At 40.7% G+C, this 21,813-nt stretch overlaps 1 protein-coding gene across 3 annotated transcripts in view; it reads right to left on the bottom strand.

Annotated features, from left to right (window-relative positions):
- SESTD1 (SEC14 and spectrin domain containing 1) overlaps positions 1-12,446 on the bottom strand; it is a 61,045-nt gene extending 48,599 nt beyond the window's left edge. For 2 of the 3 annotated variants that reach the window (XM_087733368.1, XM_087733370.1), the window contains exons 1-4: positions 12,104-12,446; positions 8,903-8,965; positions 8,117-8,219; positions 194-273 (exon numbers count right to left, since the gene is read on the bottom strand). In XM_087733368.1, coding sequence (XP_087589494.1) covers positions 194-248 — 55 coding nt within the window. In that variant the 5' untranslated portion in view covers positions 249-273; positions 8,117-8,219; positions 8,903-8,965; positions 12,104-12,446. The remainder of the gene's footprint in view (positions 1-193; positions 274-8,116; positions 8,220-8,902; positions 8,966-12,103) is intronic. The other variant, XM_087733369.1, reaches the window with a different exon arrangement.
- Between the last annotated feature and the right edge of the window lie 9,367 nt (positions 12,447-21,813).

Raw genomic sequence — 21,813 nt, 5'->3', positions numbered from 1 at the left:
AAAACAAGTGCTAAATGCCAACAGCAACAGCTTGGCTACTAGATTAAAAGTTTCAGAGATCCTTTTGAAATATGACAAAGCACTAACCAACAATATATTTCTGTTAAATACTTCCAGCAAGTACAAGTAACCAATGTAAAAACCCATCCAAATTATGCAGGGAGGAACCAATCGAGGAAAACAGAAACTGTACCTGAAAGAAAAGCCAATTTTTTCTTCAGAATGGGTAATATTACTGAAGCTTCCATTCTACTTCAGATAATTTTCACAGCTCTGAAACACAAGAAGTTAAAGTTGTCAAGCATGGGAAATCAATTACATTTCACTAGAATGAGCACTGGGCAAAACATTTTTGTACTCTTCTGAAGGAAGCACAAAACACTGTAACTAGAATCCAAAGTATTGTAAAAACTGAAGAAAAAACATTATCATACACATTTTTCCATGTAAATCTTTTAAAGATTTCTTTCTCATCATATAATAAAACCAAAGCAGAATCTCAACCAAGGACACTGAGATAATTTATACAAAAGTCCTATTTCCCAACCCCATTAAAACTACAATTAATTTACAGGTAGATCATCTGTTTGCTCAGTCATTCAGATGTAAAACAAGTGTAAATAAAATTACACTTTTGCATAGTCTGTCTCATATTACCAGGGATATAATAATTATTTAAATATGCTATGCTGCATTTATGTCAGGACACTTTTTTGTCCGGGGGGGGGGGGGGGGGGAAGTTAACTGAATCAAAACTACAAATGATCTAGGAGAAAGAAGAAAAAAAACCAAAGAACTCCAAATAGAGAGCCTGAATAGAATAGTTATTCCTTTTCTTATTAAAACAATGAGCTTCATTACAAACAAAAAAAAAAGCAGAATGATTATTTTTATTATGAAACAGAAATAACATTTCAACAACTTTTTACTGCCCCTCCCCGTTCCAATGTGTAATGGTTCAATGTTCATTCCCACCCCTTATCCCAAAATCTTCATATTTAAGTGTTATTTTTGTCAATTACATAAAACACACATTTCCCATATTACAAAAGGAAATGAACAAATTTCAGTGCTTTCAGGAAACTGAGTCCCAAGACAGCTTGCACTTTAAGCAATTACTCAAATAAGCATCCTATTAAAGCTTCCTGTATGCTTCAGAGAAAAATATGTAGGTTATTTGTTGCATAAAACACAAAACTCAAAAATGACTCCGGCAGTCATTTTTGTCCCTCAAACACCACGCTCAGATCACCCTGTGTAAGCTACCTAACTTTGGCAGTATTCTTTTTCTTAAGATGTGGAACACGTACCTGGTAATGATTTTTCCTTCTCCTCCCCAAGTTATATTTCGAAATTATTACAAATGGCTCTCTATTATAATCCATGAAGAAAGCCCAAATCTACACGCACACACTTCATTATCTTCATACTTTCACATATGAACAAAAGTTTGCATCAACTTATTGACTCTAGGGGGCACGTTTCTTTGCTGTTGTGAAAAGACCAATTTATTTAATATGAAAGCACTACCTGGCTTTCTGCCACAGCAGTGGCACTGTCCATGGATCAAAATAGTTCTTTTGTTCAGTACTTCCTGGAACCAAAGGAAGCATTCTGTTCACTCAGAGTGGAGGGAGGTGAGTCAGAACAATTGCCAATAATTTCAAACACCTAGCCTTTGTTCCAGAAACTCCTGAAGTTTTCAATTACCTCTCTTCTGTGAGAAGCAGCTCACAAAGCACTCTTTGATGTGCTCCATCTAGAAGAAAACTCTCACCAGAGCAGGCTATCAGAATATGCCGGAAAAAAATCTTCAGGTTTAAAACGAAGGTTTAACATCCCTCTCTATCTGTTAACACTCAGAGAATCTCAGGATGAGTTACACTAAATGTCTTTTTTTAACATTGGAAAGTGAAACAATTTCAAGAGACCTGGCATCTACTTTCCACTGGGAGCTGTCAAAGGTGTTTTAAAAAGGTACACTGCTAAAAAGCAGATAAGTATATTAGACCCACAAATAAAATGTAAAGTCTTTTTAACTTGGTCAGAGGAAGACAAAACAACAGGCTCTTAAACTGGCCATCAAGCTCTCAATTTAGAATGAGGAAAGAATGATGCCGTACCACTGTTTAGCTGAAAGGAATAGATTTGGTGTCTATTCATCAATTAAAAAAAAAAAAGGCATTTGGACTCATTACACTACAGAAGAGAAACAAGAGCACTGAAGAGAACAGATTTCACTTGAGGAAACTGAAATACTTCAAGAAGCTGCATTTTATCACTTCCAAAACAAAAGACATAACTTTTATATGCTAAAATTTTACAGATATGAAACAAGTTAAAGAGGTTAAATCTGTTTGCTGAATTTCAGAAACAATCTACAGTGCCGCATGCCCACCTGCAATCTACTTTGCCAATTAAAATACCATATGTCAAATTGTAAAACTTGTGTATATAGGAAACATGCTAAATAAAAGAACTATATCGAAGAACCTCACTGAACTTGCTTAGAATGACCTGGGCTTTCAGGTTTTTAAATCAATATAGTAATGTTAATCTCCAACAATGTATTCATTCTTTTGAAGGTTTCCACAGAAAAGTGGCAAGACTAAATTCACGTAACATTTGTATCTAAAACCTAAATACTTGAAAGGTGTTCCAGTGAAATAGAAAACACTCTTCCAACCCCCTCACCAAGCGGAAACTAATACTACTTGTGGAGAAAATTCTCTTAAATATAAACTTAAATGAAATATGTATACATTAGGGGGACAATGGGAGGCAGGGGAGACAGTAAACAAATAGTAAAAAAAAATTACAGAACAGGAAAAAAAAGCAAATATTATTTCAGCCTGCACTCCAATGTGAAATCAAATCATGACTTGGTAGGCTGTATCCCCTATCATATGTAGGCTCTGGAAAGACTGTAAATTATGTTTTGGGGTTGTTTTTTTTTTTCCTTTTTTTTTGCTTTGTTGTTTTTTTTTTCTTTACACAACACAGTTTAAAATTCTAGAAATTCTTTCCAGAAAAAAAAAAAAACAAAAACAACAAAAGCCACAAAACCCCCACACAATATAAACTGTGTAATTCAGCATTAAAGTGCATAATTTCTCATGAATGAAGAATATCGCCTGCATTTGCTGCTACACATCTTCAGTCTCAAGAACCAATGACCAGACACTGTTTAAAACTGTTTTAAAAGTCTGTTAAAAAGAAAGGGCAGAGGGAGAAGCTGACAGACTCACATTGACTAGATGACTGGAAGTAAGATACCCTGAAGATGTTAGAGAGAAGCTGCTCAGCAATTAACAGGTGTTTTCTTTCTAAGCAACCCAGTGAGAACCACTGGTCAAAAACGTTAACAATCAAAACAAATTCAGGCTTAATGAGAATATAAGCACGTTTACCCAAAATCGTTAGATCTGAAACATTTAATACTGTCAGTACATTGTGCAAGGTCTTTAAATGAGGTAGTCTGTTCACGAGCATCTACTGCACGTTTCAAAGAATGAGTACTTTCTCCATTCCCTCATCATGTATCAAGCAAGAGAGCGTAGCTGGTCTGTTAAATATAGGACTAAAAGTCAGGGGAAAAAAAATCTGGTTTCTATTCCTTGTTCTGCTATGAAATATACATATGGCTTTCAGCAAGTCATTTATCCCTTTTAGTCTTCATTCAGTCCCTCCATCTGTAAAATGGAGATGTTATATATTAATTCCCTTTTTACAACAGTATTGTGATGTTTAATTCATTAATGTTTTTGAAGACTTGAGAGATTAGAAGGAACTCCATAGATCTGCCTATAAATAACCAGGAAGCAGATGGGCTGCTACATTCAAAACTGTAGCAGCTTTCAAGTCCAGGCACAAACAATAGCACAAGTAACAATACACATTCTGAAGGGAGGGGGGGAAGCCTCAATCATATACCGTGAAATTTTTTTTCTTTTAAAATCAGCTTCTGAATTGCAGACCTTCACAATTAACAGCTTTATTCTCTGAAGCCAGCATGCAAGTTTTTTCAGATGCTAACTTCAACCCACAAAGCATTACCCCACGCTTTCCCTGGATCACCTTAAAAAAAGTTCATCCGTCCCACAGAGAAATAAAATCCATGTGCAAAAGACAGAGAGAAAGCTGAATATCACAATTATCTATAGAGATTATTATTTCACCTTCCTTTAAAGCCACATTAAAGCTGTGGGACAGATGACATCCTAAGTGGCACAAAGAAAGAACATAAACGAAGGTGTCTCCAGGGCTGATACCCCAGGGAAATGTGAGAAGCACACCAAACCTGCCCAAAAACCAAAAAAAGGCTGAAGACAGCATTAACGAATGAATGCTTACAATTAAAGAGCACATGGAACTGGGTTACTCAGCTGGACAGTTTCAAAATAACAATTAAACCTTACAGATGAACATCAGCTTAGGTACTCAAATGCAGTGTTTGGTTTTTACTCTTTAACGTATTATGAGCAGCACTAATAAATTTTTAATGTTACAGCCCTTTAAGACCTCAGGAGGAAAGGTAACTCCACGTATTTAGGGAATATCAAGTCAAGGTTTTTGCTTTTTCAACTATTTTGTTCACTTATGATTATTTTCTTTTTGACTATCTGTAAAAACTATCCATAAAAAAGGGCATACTGAAGTTTTATGTTCTGCCTGATTTTCAAGTTGTACACAAAGAAAATATTCCTGATCTTCCATAACTTATTCAGAGTAAAGGATTAAGAAAATAAAAAACATACTTAGTAGATTTCCATCAGTATGTAAGCTTGTTTAATTTTAAAGCAAAACGCAACCATACAATGCCAGTTCCATTACACATGTACAGTCAGTACTCTAACTCAGCAACTTCTGACAGCAGATGAATGGACAGATTGAAAATGTGCTCCACTTTTGGTTAAACCTCGGGTCACCAGTTTGCTAACCAGGATCCAAAAGCACATGATCCAAAAGCACATTGTCACAGCCGTACCAATTTAAGCTTGGAAAAACTCCATTTCTTCTGCCCCATTTTCACCTGGAAGTTCAAGACCTACCTTGTACACTTTGTCTTCTCATTATAGCTAATAATAGAATTGAGAAGAGCTGTCTGTTAACTACTTCCTCTATTTAACCATCTTCCATATACGTTTCCCATCCTTTCCACCCCACCTCAGCATTTTGTGAGAAGTGAAGTGAAAGATGAGTAGTAAAAAGAAGTGATGAGCAATATAATGAATAGTGAACCAGCAAATGGAGAACAAGTGAGTAAGAGAGGTTATGCCATCTGAGAAGAAAAACATTGTGCTCAGAAGTTTTAACTTTGATCTCAGTCAACTATTCCTTTCACAGAATGGTAGAGCTGTTCTTCAGACTTAGAGCAGTGTCAGAGGGAAAGAAAAGAAGGAAGAGTATCAAGCACAAAACCAATATAACTAAGAATGCACAAAAACATCTGCATGTACAGCTGTGAAACAATACCAACACCTCAGTCTTTTCATACAAGAAGGGCAAGCACAGGATACTGTGCAGCAATTAGCACCCTCTCAAAGAATAGCACTTCTTTGGATTCAAAGGCCATGTCCACAGACAGCCGTCTTGCTCCAACCCAAAGTAACACATGCAGAAATTAGTAATGATGCTACCATACTTGACATAAAAAATGATAGCTTGCTAGAGTTTTCTACCCTTTCCAGCCTCAGGCAAAGCCAAAAAACATACGGCATATGATAAATTACAGCAATTTTCAGGCTTCTTTAATCTAGAATAATACAGAAAATAAGTCACAGGTTTTGGATGCATCTCCACATTTCCTTTTCTGTTGCATTTACAGAGAGACACCCCATGTTTACCTTACTGCAGAATCCTATAGCTTGCCCTTGTAGGGTGTTACCACAGGAAACAGAAGACTCTGATTTACCTCATACCCCTCCCTTGCAACAGGCAGCCAAAATAGCAGAAGTTAGAGTCATCTGGTATAGTCCCAACTCACTTCACAACATCAAGTAACCACAGAATACGAAAAATGATGCAATTTGGGAGGTTGCTTCTTCCACTACTTTCTACATGGCAATAGGTCAATTGAAATACTATGTTCAAAGCAAAGCAGAGGCGTTTTCTATTCCTCGTCACACTTCCCTAAGACCCATAAAAAAAAATAAATCTCAGGTTCAGCTCTTAAAATTTTTCTTAGTCAGAGATCATGTGGAAATAAGACAAAAATCACACAGGTTGTAAATTCTCCCACAGAAATAATTTTTGAGTTACAGGTTGGGGGAAGAAAAATAATCAATGAATAGTAGAATAACATTACATACTCCTCTTCTAGCTCCCTCTACTAAAAAAAACCCAAACAAGTCAAAAGCTTGCAAGAATGAGTTGGGGGAAATGAGTACCTTATTACCAGTTCTTTAACGAACTGTCCAAAACCAGTTTGTGATGAAAGATCACAGAGGGCTCTTATGCCTTCAGTACTTCATAAAACTAACTAACTTAGACAGTGGGAGGAAAGAGATTGGACAATTCCAGGCCATAAGCAGCCGAGTCAAAAGACAAACAGCTGCACTGACGAGTGCAACTGTTGGCAGTCTGGAGCAAATGAAAAATAACTTTCCTCTGGGGTGCAAGATTAGAACTTTTTGTTCCTTTTATAACATTTATAGAAGAAAACAATCTACAACCTCATAACAATACACATACTTGGCATTGGTTACAAGTGCGTGTGGCTCAGGACCTCAGAATCACTTCTCAGCCCAATACAGTGACACTACAACGGAATGGAAGCAAAAAGAAATGCTCTTCTAAACCGAAAGCCATATAGAGTGGCAGGGGGTATGAAAGGGCAAGGGATTGTTTGAGAGGAAAAGTAGGATGTGGTGTGTAGACATAAGCGTAGCAGACACAAAAGCAGTCATCCTTTTTAGGTGGAGAAAACTGACCCAAAACAAGAAAACAAATGAGATGCTAACAAAAAGACTGTTTACAAGTATCTAAAACTTTGGGGTTGATACCTGACCAAAAAAGTTCCCAGCTCAAGAGTAAGATTTTGTGTGGACTTTGAAACATCCTGAACAATTTCCTCTGTATTCTTAAAAAAAAATTTATGGTAGTGGCTTCCCCCCATCACTGCACAACACACAAGGTAGACACAATGAGGATAACAATAAAAATTCCTTCCTAAGGAATAAGTAATTTGAAAACTTTGCTAGTCTTAACCAAACATCAAAGTAGAAGAGATTGAAATATGCCAGATCTGGTATATAAATACCTTGTTCATTTACATTTTTAAGTTTTAAAATATTTCAGAATTACATTAATTCATTGCTATACCAAATAAAAATAATTATCTATGCTGCCCTTGAATTACTGTGAGAAATTAATCTTTCCTTAACTTGCACAGATGTCTTCAGTTTTTGTGCTCATGTTAAAAATTCTGAACATTTCAGCTGCAAACGACAAATTAAATCAGCCACAGCAACCACCTGCAGTAACCACAGCACCTCTCCCTCTCTCCCATCCCCTCAAAATAAAACATGTAGCATTCCACTATCATAAATAAATAAAAGGTCATATGCTTCAGAGAACATAAAATCAAGATCTCCAAACTGCTACCTGGAGCATCTTGCATAGATGTACCACTCATACATTTTCCACTGATACATTCTAATTTGGTCCTAGGAAATAGTAACATGAAAGAATTAGCAAACATTACGCTAGCAGAGAGAAAACAGACAACCCGCATTGAGGGTATACTGATTAGAAAGAAACCATAGCTTTTACCAACACCTAAAAGTAGATAAGCCATGGCACCTTTCATCTACATATTATGTGTCCATCCTGACCCTTTCCCTCAAGAAGGGCCATTTATTTTCTCAAGTTCAGACGCATATATCATTTAGTGACCAAAACATCAAGTTAACATCAAATCCAACAACTTTTTTTTTTTTTTTTTTTTTTGCCTTACTTAGTCTGGTCAACATTTATCCTTCATGTATCTCTCCAAGAACACATCTCAAATTCAACTCTGCTGACACCGTAGGAGTTTAGCTTGGCTCTGAATTCTCACATGCCTACTACATCTATCTCCCTCGAGTCACTGATTCTGTGAAGCCCTAAGTCATACCTTCATCTCCTCTTAACTATTGTAATTTCCTTCTTAATGGGTTCTTTATGTCCCAGCATTCCAAACTTCAGCTTGTCCAAAATGCAGCAGCTCATCTTCTTACCTAGAAACAGGAAAACAACACTCCATATTGATTTTCACTTGCTTCCTTGTTGAGTTTAGAGTCTGCTGTAAGGATATCCTCACTTCAAAATCTCTCACTCTTATTTAGTCTAAAGAGTAAAAAGCTTTGCCAGTGCATTTTTCTGTTTGCTCACTCAAGGTGCTCAAGTCTCTCATTTCTCTTCTGTGCACAAGCTTATGAACCCTGGAGCAGCAACAATCTACCTCAATGCTTTTAAAACTTCTTTCTTTACTCTCACCCACAACCGCAGCTCCCTCTTTAAATTAGAATTCGCTTATCTCCAGTCTTAAGCTTAAGCATCCTACAATACATTCGCAAACACTGCTCTGTGTGAGACACTAACTAACACAACGTGAGACACTAACACAAGCTGCGCTATTTTATAGTATCTAAGCCAAACTACTTAACATAACTTCAGTATCAGAAGCTTTGGTTATGTTATAGCACCTTTTAAAGATTTTTAAAAGTCACAAGATGAAAACGAAGTAAAGTAGGTAAGTTAAAGGCAGAATGAGTTACAGCCTAAATAAGTTTGTGCAAAACCAACTGCAAAGATATTGTTCTATGCAGTGTATTCATTAGTGTCAAATCTTCCTAAGAACCAAATGTATTTCGTGAAAATTTTAAACATCTTATTTTTGGAAGAGATTGATCTTACTTACCATTGGTACTGGAATGCAACACTGTCTGTTAGGGATACAAGTTTGAGCTCTGGATCCCAGATTCTGCAAATTTAAATGAAAAAAGTATTTGACCATATTTTTAGATGTTAATACTCAATCTAAAACTTTATTTCCTTGGAGGCTGAAAACAAGGGTTTATTACAAAGTTACATGATAGGGGAGCCAACATTTCCATTATATATTCACAAATACTTGTAAGCTAGGCATTCAAGTTGAGTGGGACAGCAGGAATCCCGTATTTTCTACCAAAACATATGGTAGACATCAACATTGTTTATAATTAGCAGGCAATGCTCCTGAGGCAGCACCGGAAGCAGTGGGAAAGTAACAAGAACCAGAATCCTTGTAGTAAGCTTTCAGTCAGAAGTAATCTACACAGAGTTTTAGGCAAAATTGAAAATAGAACAGTGTTAGTGTTTTTTGTGAAAAGAGGAAGAAGATATTCCTACAAACTAAGTTAATCATTGCTATAAAATTAAAAAAGGCAAATTATAACTTGAATTAAAAAATTTAAGTAGTCCCTATTTGTATTAGAAGATGCAGAATTAGGAGATAAGCATCAAACGTAAAACCTCAGCACATGCTTTAAGACTTGCGTGAAACCTTGTAACTGATCAAATTCCACCCACCAAGGAAACCCAAAAACTCAAAATTAGTGTATCCTGTGTTACAGACGAAGCCAAGATGCTAAACACATTTCATCGGTTTTACAGTTACTCACATGCAGCAATCATTACAGTAATCTCTCTCACAACAAGTTTTAAATTAAAAACAAACAAACAAACAAACAAAAACTTACATTACCGGAAGTTTTCTAGTCAGGCAAATAAACTAGCAGCCTCAAAAAGATGGAGAAAGGCAACAGCACAGACCCATAGATCAGGGACAAGAATATCAGTAGCAAGTGCTCAAGATAGCTTGAACAGAGACATGGTGGAAGTCCTGCAACATCATTTCTTATCCCTACAAGACCCTAGAGTAGGCTTTGCCTACTTTATCAGAAGCTACCTATTGAAGGTGTTCTGTATTTCCCCAACACCCATAGTCACTGGGGAATAGAGGTGTTCCTCTTCATACTCTACTCCTAAGGACTCTTGACAGTTATGTAGAACTGTATTCAAGTTCACCATCAATGTATCTAGTCTCTTCTAGAAGTACCTCCAGTTCCCCTCCCTACTACCACTCCCAAGCATCAGCCAACTGAAACCAAGCTGAACTTGACCCCACTCTTCTACTCTGCTGCTGGAAAATAACAAAACCATGTACATTTCCCATTTACATAAGCTTCACTGAGAAATGTAATTCCACAGCCAATTTAGAACTATAGCTTACAACTCCAGGAGACATCATGGCACTGTTTCTTGTAAGAAATTTAAAAATACATGTATTTTCTTCTCTTCGCTCTTGTTTCTAGGAAAACTGATGTTACAGATCATCTAAACTGCAAATAAAATATCATCTATTAGCATTCTACTTTAGGAAAAACAGTTGGCTGAGGTGAATTTACAGGATTCTCCAAGCAGCAATCTATGATGTAAAGAATTGTGCAAAATTCTAAAATTCATCACTAAAAAGAACACTGTAATTGCTCCTACTTTTGGTGAGGTTTTTTGTTTGTTTGTTTGTTTGTTTTCCCCCTGGACAGAGGAAAGTACAATCAGCAGCTCATCAGCAAGCAGTAGGCCTCTCTGACCAAGCTTCAGTTCTATTCTGTGGTCCACCTTCCCCCTTTTCTCCTTAAGTTTCTGCTTGGTATAAAAAATGGGTCTAGGACTATAAAACCCTCACACTCAGAAAAATGAGAACCCTTATTAGCATGGAAGTTAATCACCATCACTGTTCCTGTAATGTAATAACAGTATTCATTATTTACTATATACTGAATCTTAGCAGACAATATCACAGAACGAGGAAAGGGAGGAAAAAACCCCAGGACTTCCTCATCACAGTGAATTTTAACATGTGAACAAAGTCAACATCCAATCGTTAGGACAATGCAGACACTGCAATACTAAAAATGCAGAGGACCAATGTTTCCTCTGGGATGAAGAAAGATGAAAGAACAACTGACGAAAGCATCTACTAATACCCATCCATGTAAGCCTTACCCAATTTGTTCATTAAAAAAATTACAAAACCTCAAAAAACAAAGAACCATTCTCCACTAATCGTCTCCACTCTTTGCTTCCATACACTCGTACAAATTCTTTAAGAAAAAGGGTGCTTTAGAGCATCTCGTTCCTACAACCGCCTGGCTCTGTAAAGGGGCAGCAAGGGACACTACAGTTATGGGGAGAAAGGTAAAATGCTAGACAATGGACCTGTCAAAAATCAAAGAAATGGCAACCGTGGCTCTGAGCAACCACTGCTTCAGCAGTGAATCAGCTTCCCGACCAAGCAGCGCTTCCAGAAGCCCAGGAGCGCCCGACGCCGAGGCAGTGACACGGCCGTGACTCGTCCCACCAGCCCGCCGCCGCACTGACCAGCGGCGACGCACCGGGAAAATCCCCACGAGAAGCCGAGCGGCTCCGGCTCCCGCCCCCGCCTCCCTCGGGGGAGCTCTCCCTTGCCTGAAGCCCTCTCCTCCCCTCCTTCCCGAGCCTCCCGTGGCACCCGCGGGGCGGCCGCGGCGGGGCCCGGCGGGAGGGGGCCGCCGCCCTCCCGCGCCCGCCGCCCGCACAAAGGCAGGCCCCGGCGAGGCGGCAGCGGCCACCCGGGAGCCCCCCCGCCACCGCGGCCACGTATGTAGCGGCGGCACGAACAATACCCAAACCTGTTGCGCGGGCTCCCCTGGGCCGCACCGACCTCCCGTGCCCCCGGCCCGGGAACAGCCGGCGGGACCCACAAAGGGGCAGGGAAACGGGAGGAGGCGGCGGCGAGCTCCGCAGCCCGCCGCCAGGTACCCCGTTAGCCGGCCCGCCTGCCGCGGGGATGCGGCGCCGGCCAGGGAGGCCGGGCGCGGGAGGGCTGCCCTGCCGCAAGGCCGGGCCACCGCCGCCCCCCGGGAGGGTCGGGAGCCCGCCGCCGCCCGGCGGAGCGGGGCGCCCCACAGCTCCAACGCCGCCGCCCGGGGAACAAAGCGCGGCCAGGCCGCAGGGCCTGCGCTGCGCCCGGGGCCGCCGGGCCGCCCCTCCGCGGGGCCAGGGCGAGGAAAGAGCCCCTCCGGACGTGGCTACTCACCCGGCTGCGGCGCTCCGGGTGCCCAGGCTGGGAGGACGCCGGCGGCAGGGCGGGCGGACGCGGGGCGGAGCCTGGACCCACCCGCTCCGGCCAGGCTGCGGCGGCTGCCCTCAGCCGCCTCGTACCGCCTCGCTGGTCCGGCGGCAGCCCCCGGGGACGGAGGCGGCTCCGACCCCTCCCCCGTCGGCAAGGAGACAGCGAGCACCGGGCACTGCCGGGCCCGCCTCCGCCCCCCTGCCCGCGCCTCAGCGTCCCCCCCGCCTGCGGGGCGCGGAGCCGCTGTACCGCCCGCCCCTCCCGCGGAGCCGCCGCGGCAGCTGCGCCGGACCCGGCCCGGCCGAGAGACGGCAAGACGAAGCCCCACCCCAGCGGGAGACAATGCGCCGCCGCCGCCCCGCTAGGGGGTGCCGAGCGCTGCGCCCCGCAGGCCTCGGCCCCGCCAGGCACCGCCCGGCCCGGCCCCGCCGGGGCCCTCTTCCCGCCGCCCCGGCCTCCTGTCAGTAACTGAGGGGCCATTGTAAATGTCCAGTGTAGACAGGCTGACGTCTGACTGACGGCAGATTTTTTGGCGCTAGCAGCCCCGTTAAGATTAAGGAGATTCGTGTTTGCGAGTGTGTGGTGAATGGAAGTCGAATTGATGAAAACAGGTGAAAACTGGTCGTCCGCGGCCCTCTGCCATCAGTAATCACAACAGCAAGGCGTATTTTGTTTCCCCCAGACTGCAGCTAACGATCTATTGTCTGTCCAGGCTCCTGGAGAAGCATCCTGAAACTCTGTCATGCCAAGACTAAAATAATACAAGCAAAAATGTGGAAAGAAATTCTGTGAAGGAAGCCAGCCAGGACACTTGTCTTGCTTTCAGTCTAACTGCCCTAGGTCAAGTTGCTGTCAGTCTTAAATCTCCTGCTGAACACATCATTTTTAGGCTACATAATGGCTCGTAAAAAAAAAATTGTCTTCTGCAAACTTGATCTTAACAGTAATTTTGCTCATTATTTGCAGAGCGACTGAATATCATTTACTATATCTCATTGCAAATGTGAAAACTGTCTCACATAGGCTGCAACTGCTTGGCTTCTCCCCTCAAAACACAGTTTGCAAGACCGCCACTGTTTGCCCCCTTTCCTGGTGGGTGCCAGTCAGCATCTGCTGTAGGAATCGCCCTCAGCGTCACCATCGGAGCACGCCCGTGACCTCATCCCTGGCCTCTGCTGACTCAGAAAGCTGTCCCTCTCTCAGCAACACAACCCAGTGGACATGCAAGAGCTAAAGATAAAGAATTGTCATAAAAATTTTCAGAGGAGGCCTATTAGCCAAGGCCTGTCAGCCTCGAGAACATACCTTCTCTGTCGGGTCTTTCTTTCCTAGAAGAATACTTAAAACAGCAGCAGTGAAAGAAGAGGAAGTGCAAAACAACTTCCCTAACAACCTGTAGAGATAAACAGAGATAAGTATCTTCATCAGCTCCCCACCAAAAGTAATTGCTGTAGAGAACCATATAAATTATTTTGTACTTTATTAAAAAAGGAGAATTTTAACAATATTTTAAGTGTGTGCACTAATGGTTTAAGAATGCGCCAGATACAACTTTTAGGTCACTCTTCTACATTTATGCTTATTTATTGCATACTTGTGGTCAGAAGGTAAGACAATAGAAAGAAGCTTTCACTATTCCTCACCATTTACGCAGGCTTTATCTTTGTAATCTCTGACTGTAGGACAAATAGTATTTCAGAACACCAGATAAGTGATCTAATGCGCGGCACCCATGTCCAGCACAAGTGGAAACTCAGTGGAAGTCACTGACACATATATCTTTAATCTTTAAAAGGAGCAAAACTAAAATCAACAAAGGGAAAACTACAAATGACTGCAATACTGAGTTTTTCTGTCTTATTTCACACTTCTAAAAGCCTCCATAGTGCAGACATTACATTCTGTGTACCATTCCTATCACATATAGCCTATACAATAAATGAAAGTACATCTATTTATGACAAGATTGTGCACTTTTGGTACTTTTGGTTTGGCTTGTGGAGCTCAAACTTTTCTGTACGCATGAACTAATTAATCCTAATAGAATTTCTCGTAGTTACGTTTGAGAGAAGAGAAGAGAAGAGAAGAGAAGAGAAGAGAAGAGAAGAGAAGAGAAGAGAAGAGAAGAGAAGAGAAGAGAAGAGAAGAGAAGAGAAGAGAAGAGAAGAGAAGAGAAGAGAAGAGAAATTTAGGCCAAAAAGACATAGACCCAACTTCTCCTTCCCCGTTTTCCTCGTCACAACTGGAATCTCTTTTCAGTGACTGAACGAGGCTTCTCCTCCTGCAGAGAGGAGGGGTAAAACTCTTGCAGTGGCTTCCAATGCCCTAAGACAGAGCAACCCAAAAGTCCCTCTCATTTGTACTCTGGCTGGAGCTGTGCTAGTTTGAGCGTCAAGATGTTGTAACAGGTTTTCTGACTTTCCTTTTCCATGTATACTCTGCTGAGCAATTTGCCAGGACAGAATCTGAGATGACTAATTTTGTTTAAGGTCATACCGGCAGTTCAGAGTTGTAGTTAATTGCCTTTGCCATGCAAACTGCCAGTAGAAAGAAATCACAGTACATTTTTGTATCAAGGATCCATTTGATTAAAATGGGCCTTAATATATGCTATTATTCTCCAGCAGCCATGCCAGATTTACTCAAATCCAAATAAAAGTAAATAGGCTGAAAACATCCTGAGCTTTGGGCACTGTGCTGCCTGTCAACACAACAGAGCCTTTGTTACGGGCAGAGCAGTGCTCTCACAATAGAGTTACTGCTTCCAGCTTCAGTTGCTGCACTTCCAGAAAAATCAGCCTTCAAAGGAAAACAAACCAAACCCCCACACACTTCTGGTGGACACCAGCTCACCTCCATGACACTGGTCCCAGGTGCCACCAGGTGTGACAGTGGCCATCCTGTGCAGCACCCCATGGGCCCGCTACGCACCTTCGCTCTTGCTCCGCTTGCCACTGGGCGCAGGGAGACGCTGCCAGGCACAGCCTTGCACCAGGCAGGCTGGAAACCCTCCACCTGGAGTTATTTAATCTGCTGCCTTGCTTGTTGCTTGCTTCCACATCTCTGTGCAACAAATAGGCAATTGTTTTACCTGTAGCACAAAAATGAATGTGAGTAGTTAAATTAGTGTAAGCTAGCACTATCCAGCATAAGTGGCTAGACATGTAACTTGCAGACCACTGCAATTCATAAATGGTATATACAGTAAATAAGCAAATAACTATATTGCAGTGGGATTAGCGTAGGCTGACAGTGATGAATTGTAAATAAAAACTGGAGAATGTTTTGTTTGTGGAGCTTTATGATCATAACAAGATGGTATCATTGTATTCATGGGTAAGCAGCAGAGACATCTACTACTTTAAAGTCTTACGTATTTGTCATACAGCCAGATTCATGTTGGCAAAACAGTGGGAAAAGTCCCTTCTATGTTGATAAACAGTATCAGGAGGTTTGGGAAGTGGAAGTGACAGAAAAATATAAGCATTCAGTGCACATTCAAAACATCACAGAAACAAACAAAAGATCTGCTACAGTACTCAGTAAGTGAACTGCCATTCACTGGCTTCTGAAGGTAGCCACATTCACCTGCTATTAGCATGAACATTTGAAGTGTCCTTTTAAACACAAATACTAGTTTTTAATCCTGAACTGAGGAGTGATTGTTTCTTCTGAAACAATTAGCAACAAAGCCTTAAATTGTGCTCTTAATAGAATCTGAAACTCGAGTCCCCGATAGCCCAAACCTGTGAGACTGCATTTACTGATTAGCACAAGCTGAAAGCCTGGCACTCTGCGTAGGCAGTGCCTAGCAGGTTTTGAAGGATCTATGTTTTATTATATTCATACTTATCAAAGGGTGTATAAAACAATCTTTTAAATAGCTATCTCATGTTGGCAATAATTTTGAAGTTCTTCAGTTAAATGATAAAAAAAAAAAGAGAAAGTCTTTGTTTTATAAAGGTCTTTGCATGAGTGACATGTCTGTAATGAGAGACAGCAGTATGAATCTTTGCAAGATTCTGAATTAACAGCGGGGGTCGTGTCTTTTTTCATATGCTTCTTAGTGCTTAGGTAGAAACAATAAAGCATACCCTGATGTCATCATATCCTTCCAAGTACTAGAGGCTGTTGGATTGTATGTCCTGCAGTAAACTCTGTAGTGACTTTTATTACTTTGTTTAATTACTTTTTATTTTCTATAAAAACCAATCTTCATAACTTGTCCTTTCCTTCCTACTGAGGAAATAAGGGCTTTCTTGCAAAAAATAAAATAAAATAGAAGCCTAAAGCTGCATTGCCTGAGTAGCTACCTGAGAAATGTTTAATGGGAAGCAAAGCTATCTCTGGTCAGTATCTTACTGCCCAGGTTTCTTAGCAATGAACATGGTTTCCTCACAAATTTATTTCATCTTGTGAAGAAGAAAGGGTTTCTGGCTGGCAGTAGACCCCAAGCCTCCATAATACAGGGGGAATGCCTTCCTGTCTACACAGGAAATCAGTCCACGGGGTCTGGCCTGGGTCTCATGTGCAATAACAAGGGTATAGATCTTGGTCCTGTCTCCGTAGCTTCAGTCAGAAGGTACGCAACAGCAGAATGGAGACGGGCATGTCTCAGGCCACGTTTGTGGCTGCAGAGGGAGGAGATGAGAACCAACTTACCTGTCATGTTAGGTGCTTGCACCATACCACTGAGCAGGTTAGGTGGGGTGTCTACAGCATATTCTGTCGCCTGATGGCTCAATCTAATCAGGGATTACTGCTGTGGTTCTTGCTGAAGAAAAGGAACAACTGTACTTACCATACTAGTTATCACATGAGGCATAACAGCTCTGAAAAAACATGACTCTGAAATGCTAACTATACAAGTAACAGAGAGAGTCCTGATAGTGACATTGTGAATGACTCCTGTACAAAGCACCTAGTGTTCTGCTGGAACCATATTTGCAGCTCCATGCTGCTTTCTTCTGCTTGAACCAAAAAAAGAAAGAACAGAGATTTTTCTAATGAGACTTGATTACTTACTGTCTCCCTGCAACTTGCTTGCTCCTTGGCCATGGGGTTTATTAGCATTAGCCTGTAGAAGCAGCTACATTTGGTACCACCACCATTTTTGCTTACATTCGATTTACATTTCATTTCCAGCTTCAGAATGAACTATTAGCAAAATGTTTACAGCATGAAGGAGGTTAGATGGTAATGTACATCAGAGATCAAGAAATGGGTGTCCTGTACTGTAGCTGTTAACTGCATGCACTCTTGGAAAAGAGGAAGACAAAGACAGCTTTATACTTTTTGTGTGCATTCCCCTTATTGGGTGATTCTAGCGCAGTTCTGACCAGGAGGTGTTAAGGAGCATGTTCTTGAGAAAAAGCTTCTGTCATTTTCTTCTGAGGGTCAGAAGGGGCATCATTTGGAAAGAGAATAAATTGAAAGGAGTTTCCCAATAACATTTTTTTCTGTATGTCTAAATAGCAAATCTTTCTATGTTAACAAGATTTGGATTTTAGATACTTTCTCTGTATAGGTTCCTCTTTGTATGGCTTGGATTTCTAACTTTACAAACAGCAGCCGGCTTCCAGGGTATATACTAACACTAATCACAATCATTGTTAGCAACAGTGAATTGAAAGAGGATAAGAAATATGGGCTATTTTTAGAGGCAATAAGCCAGAGTTCTTCACTCTCAGAGAAAAGCCATTTTTAGGAGTAAGTGGCTGAGCTGGCTAAAATTCATCACTGTGTTTGCTAGTCTATGGATGTCCTTAAAGCTTCCTGACTTCATAGTTCATTATGTTTATAAAGCATTTAGGAGCTTTAAATTGTAACCTTTGATGTAGAAGGGTGCTTATTTTTTAGAGATTCAGTGTCGCTCAGTGTACAATACTCAGTATTCAGTGTTCACGCTGCATGTCAGAAATCCTCTTCAAGAAAGAAGAGAATGTCATGGCTAAAAACCCAACTATTTTACCAAAGAAAGGAATTACATCTGTAATTGTAATTAAAAAGTAAAACATTTTGGAATGTGTGGAGGTAATTTCGCATTGCTTTTTCAAAGCTGCTGTGTACAAACTTTAATGCATTTTGAAAGAATAGTCTCAAATGTAATTAATTGTGTTTAACCTTAACTTAAAATATTTCTGAAATCTTAGTCAGAATGGCCAGGATCTTCAAACACATCCACAAGCCCTAGGAGCCTAATCATGGGAGATGTTTCTAATCCACAGAGGTGTTTTAAAATCCCAGTCATTGGTCCTTGTTTTGTTGTTGTTTTGCATAGTTCACAAGCAGTTTGTAAACCTCCTCCTGTATCACTTTCCTGCACGCATACGTCAGAAGTCATGGGCAATCAGGCTGCAATACTGATCTTATTCATGGAGATCACATACATTACAAATAGGTTGTTAAAGTCATTCAGGCCACCTTGAAAATAAGATACTATTTAAATGTAATATGAATAATACTGTCTAATCCAAAGAGCTGAATATTGTCTAGTCTGAGGCAAGGATTTCTTGAGCTCTTCGTCTTTACAGTATTGGGTGTTATACAACAACTGAAATTTGGATGTAACTGTTGAGTACTAAATTAGGTACTTGGCACTTTGTCTTCTAGTACATGAACATAATTTCAGAACAGCTCATACTGAGAGACAAGAAAAATAGGGCAGAGATGAACGAAATCACACATCAGTTTTTACTTAATAAGGTAATACTGAAAAACATATCAAAACAAATATTGTTGAAGCATGTTATCATGCACTGAGTTACTGTATGTAACAATTTTACAAAACATGAAAATTTATATTTCTATATGCAAAAAGAAAAAAACCCAAACTTTTCCTTACAGACTCATAGCAAATTTTACTTCAGGAAATGATCCATTCTAAAGAAAAGATCATTAAAACTTCTCATATTCTTCCCACGAGCCAGTGAGCAGGTTGAAAACCCAATGTACTATGAATTAAACTTTCAGTACTACAGACTATAAGGAAGCTTATCCCATGCACACAGATGAAAGGAATCTCAGGGAGCACAGTCAGAGGCAGCTCAGGTGCATGTGTGCAACTCCACTTTTAGGGCATGGGAAGGGGAAAAAAACATTTCTGTACTTGCATTAGGTAAGAAATTTAAAATTACTAATTTTGGTTGTATACAAGCTGTTTTCTTATATCATAACAAATATCGATGAGTACCTTATTGCTTCAATAGTATCTTTCTTGTAATGGTAATAAATGTGTTTAAATCTACTTCATTTTTCAGCATTAAGAGCTAAAGTTTAGTTATTTCTTAATATTCAACTGGTTTAGCTTCAGAGAGGCAGGACTTGGGTGGACTCTTTCCCACAGTCCAGTGTAGGGTATGCAGCAGCTGACTCACAATTATCATGACAGCCCGTCTATATCTACCCATCAAATTTGGCCAGTCAATCTGTGTGGTTTGTAGATCCTTTTACGGTGAGCTATTCAAGCTGCTGTGTTTGTTCTCAGACTCTACAGAAAAGGAACAGCTATTTGCAACATCATATGCTTTCATCTTTCAGCAAAACTGTGGCAGTTCTATTCCTTTTCCAGACTTGCAAAATTGTGTTTTGAGCTGGAGGAGGAAGCAGAATTTGTACCTAATGAAATGGACATCTGGAGCTAGGGCTTTTCAATTTCTGTGCTTTTTTAGTGGATGTATTCCTTGCTAAGAGTTTGATGCTATTACTGACTGTTATTTCTTATTTCTACACAGGGCTTGCATTTCAGGATTTTTGAAACGTTTGGTTTAACTGAATCAGAAGTATATTTGGAATGTCAACATATTTGAAACAATGCAATAAATGCAGAGCTGTGTGATTGTTTCACTTAAGCATTTTGCAAGGACCCTGCTAGTTTCACATGATTTTATGAAATAATTGGTTTTCATTCATTCTTCTCCTACACCCTTTTTCATAACTGACTGTGGCTCTCTCTCATACTTTATCCCTAAGTAAAACATGTGTATCCTCTAGTTATAATCAGCAACTGGAACTAGACTACTGTTTGCTGTTTTATCCTAAAAGCAAACATTTTGCTTATAATTTGCTGCCCTGTATTTATGAATGCCTGTATGGTAAGAATCTGGAATAAATCAGGGAAAAAAAAAAACTGTAGAAAGTTAGAATTCTCAGGACTGGCAAGAAACATTTAAGTTTTCCATATCTTGACATTGCAGCAAATTGTCCTAATGAACCTTCCTGCTTAAAATTCATGAGCATACTAAGCACGTGCAGTCAGAAGCAGCATGCTTTTAAACCTTCCTTAGGATAAACAGGTCCCATCTGCTTTCATTGGCTTCTGTACCATCTAGGCCATCAATTACCCCTTCACAGGAACACGTCCTTTTGCCTGTCGGTTGTTGCCACCAGTGCTAGTGCCAGCTCTTCCACTATAGCTTCCTCAAATCCTCACTAGCTCAAGTGAAGTCCTTCTCTGAACTCCAGACTTGCTGGCCTGTTTAGTGCCCAGAGTTTATCACTTCAGTGTCGTGCCATAAGGGAAGTAAACAGCCTTCTCAGCTTTGCCTTCAGCTAACGGTAGAAACTTCGTTATGCATTTCTCTGTTTTGGTTTCCTCCCTGCTCTAAACATGTTTTGGGTTTAGCTCAAAATTCTCTCACTGCGCCCACGCTGCCTGCCTACCCGTGCCTCTGTCAGCTGGAAGATGGCACATGTCTCTCCATCCTCCCACCTACAGGCAGGCTCTCCTCTGTGGCTGGTCATCTCAGGCCAGATTTGGATAAGCCCTAACTTCATTTGCACCTGCCCCTCTCGGCACTGCCTTTTCATTGTGCATTTTAATTTGTGCAGCTACACAGTGAGCCAGGCTGGAGAAGTGACTAAGATGAAAACCAGCTTCTTTCCCTCCCTGCAAAGTTGATTCAGCCAGCACTTCCACCAAAGGAAGTATTCATCAAACTCTACCTCAAGCTAAAAAGTAAATCCCTCCTGTTAAGTCACACATGCTCTTCCCTCTGAGTACTTGGTCAGTCCTTTGTGCCTTCCCTGGTATCAATCCCTGACTTCACTAGTCCTTGCTTCAAACATTTTGCTGTTGTCCATCAAAGTTGACTAGCCGGGGTTTTCTGAGTTGCTGCTGTGCTGTTCTTCAAGTGGCTTCCACTTGAGTGCAACCAGCAAAGTCCAGGGTCCCTCCAGTATTCCAGTTCTTGAATGTTTGTCAGCCTCTGGCAGCATGCAGCAGGTTACACATACGCTGTGATATTTAGTAATACAGAAATGTTTTAAGATCAATCAGAATTTGTAAGCTGCGCAGAGATTCCCCAGGAAGTTATGTATGACTTCTTTCTTCATTCTTTTTAATTTTCAACCCAATGTAAGAAATTAAACCATTTTTGATAGAATGGGAAGAAAAGCCTTTTCATAATTCTTGTTCCAGTCCTGCTAAGCCTCATCAGTATAATTAGTGCTCTTGTATGTATAATTCAAGGTGACTATTCATGTATATGAAGTTGCTTGTTTCAGTAAAATATCTGGAGAATTAGACATATTTTTTGCACTGAAGTGCAAATCTTGTAATCGGACCTGTATAGGCAGCCACTACCAACAAGAAGCCCTATTCATTTCAAGTATTTTGTAGCTCCACTGGCAGGACTGTGGTCTGGACTTTAGATCACCTATAAACCATGTAAGAA

Source organism: Nipponia nippon, unplaced genomic scaffold, assembly GCF_047370975.1.
Source record: "Nipponia nippon isolate SJK-2023a ecotype South Korea unplaced genomic scaffold, ASM4737097v1 scaffold_5, whole genome shotgun sequence".
NCBI lineage: Eukaryota > Metazoa > Chordata > Aves > Pelecaniformes > Threskiornithidae > Nipponia > Nipponia nippon.
The sequence above is the reverse complement of the archived record's forward strand: the minus strand, read 5'-3'. Positions and strand labels throughout refer to the sequence as shown.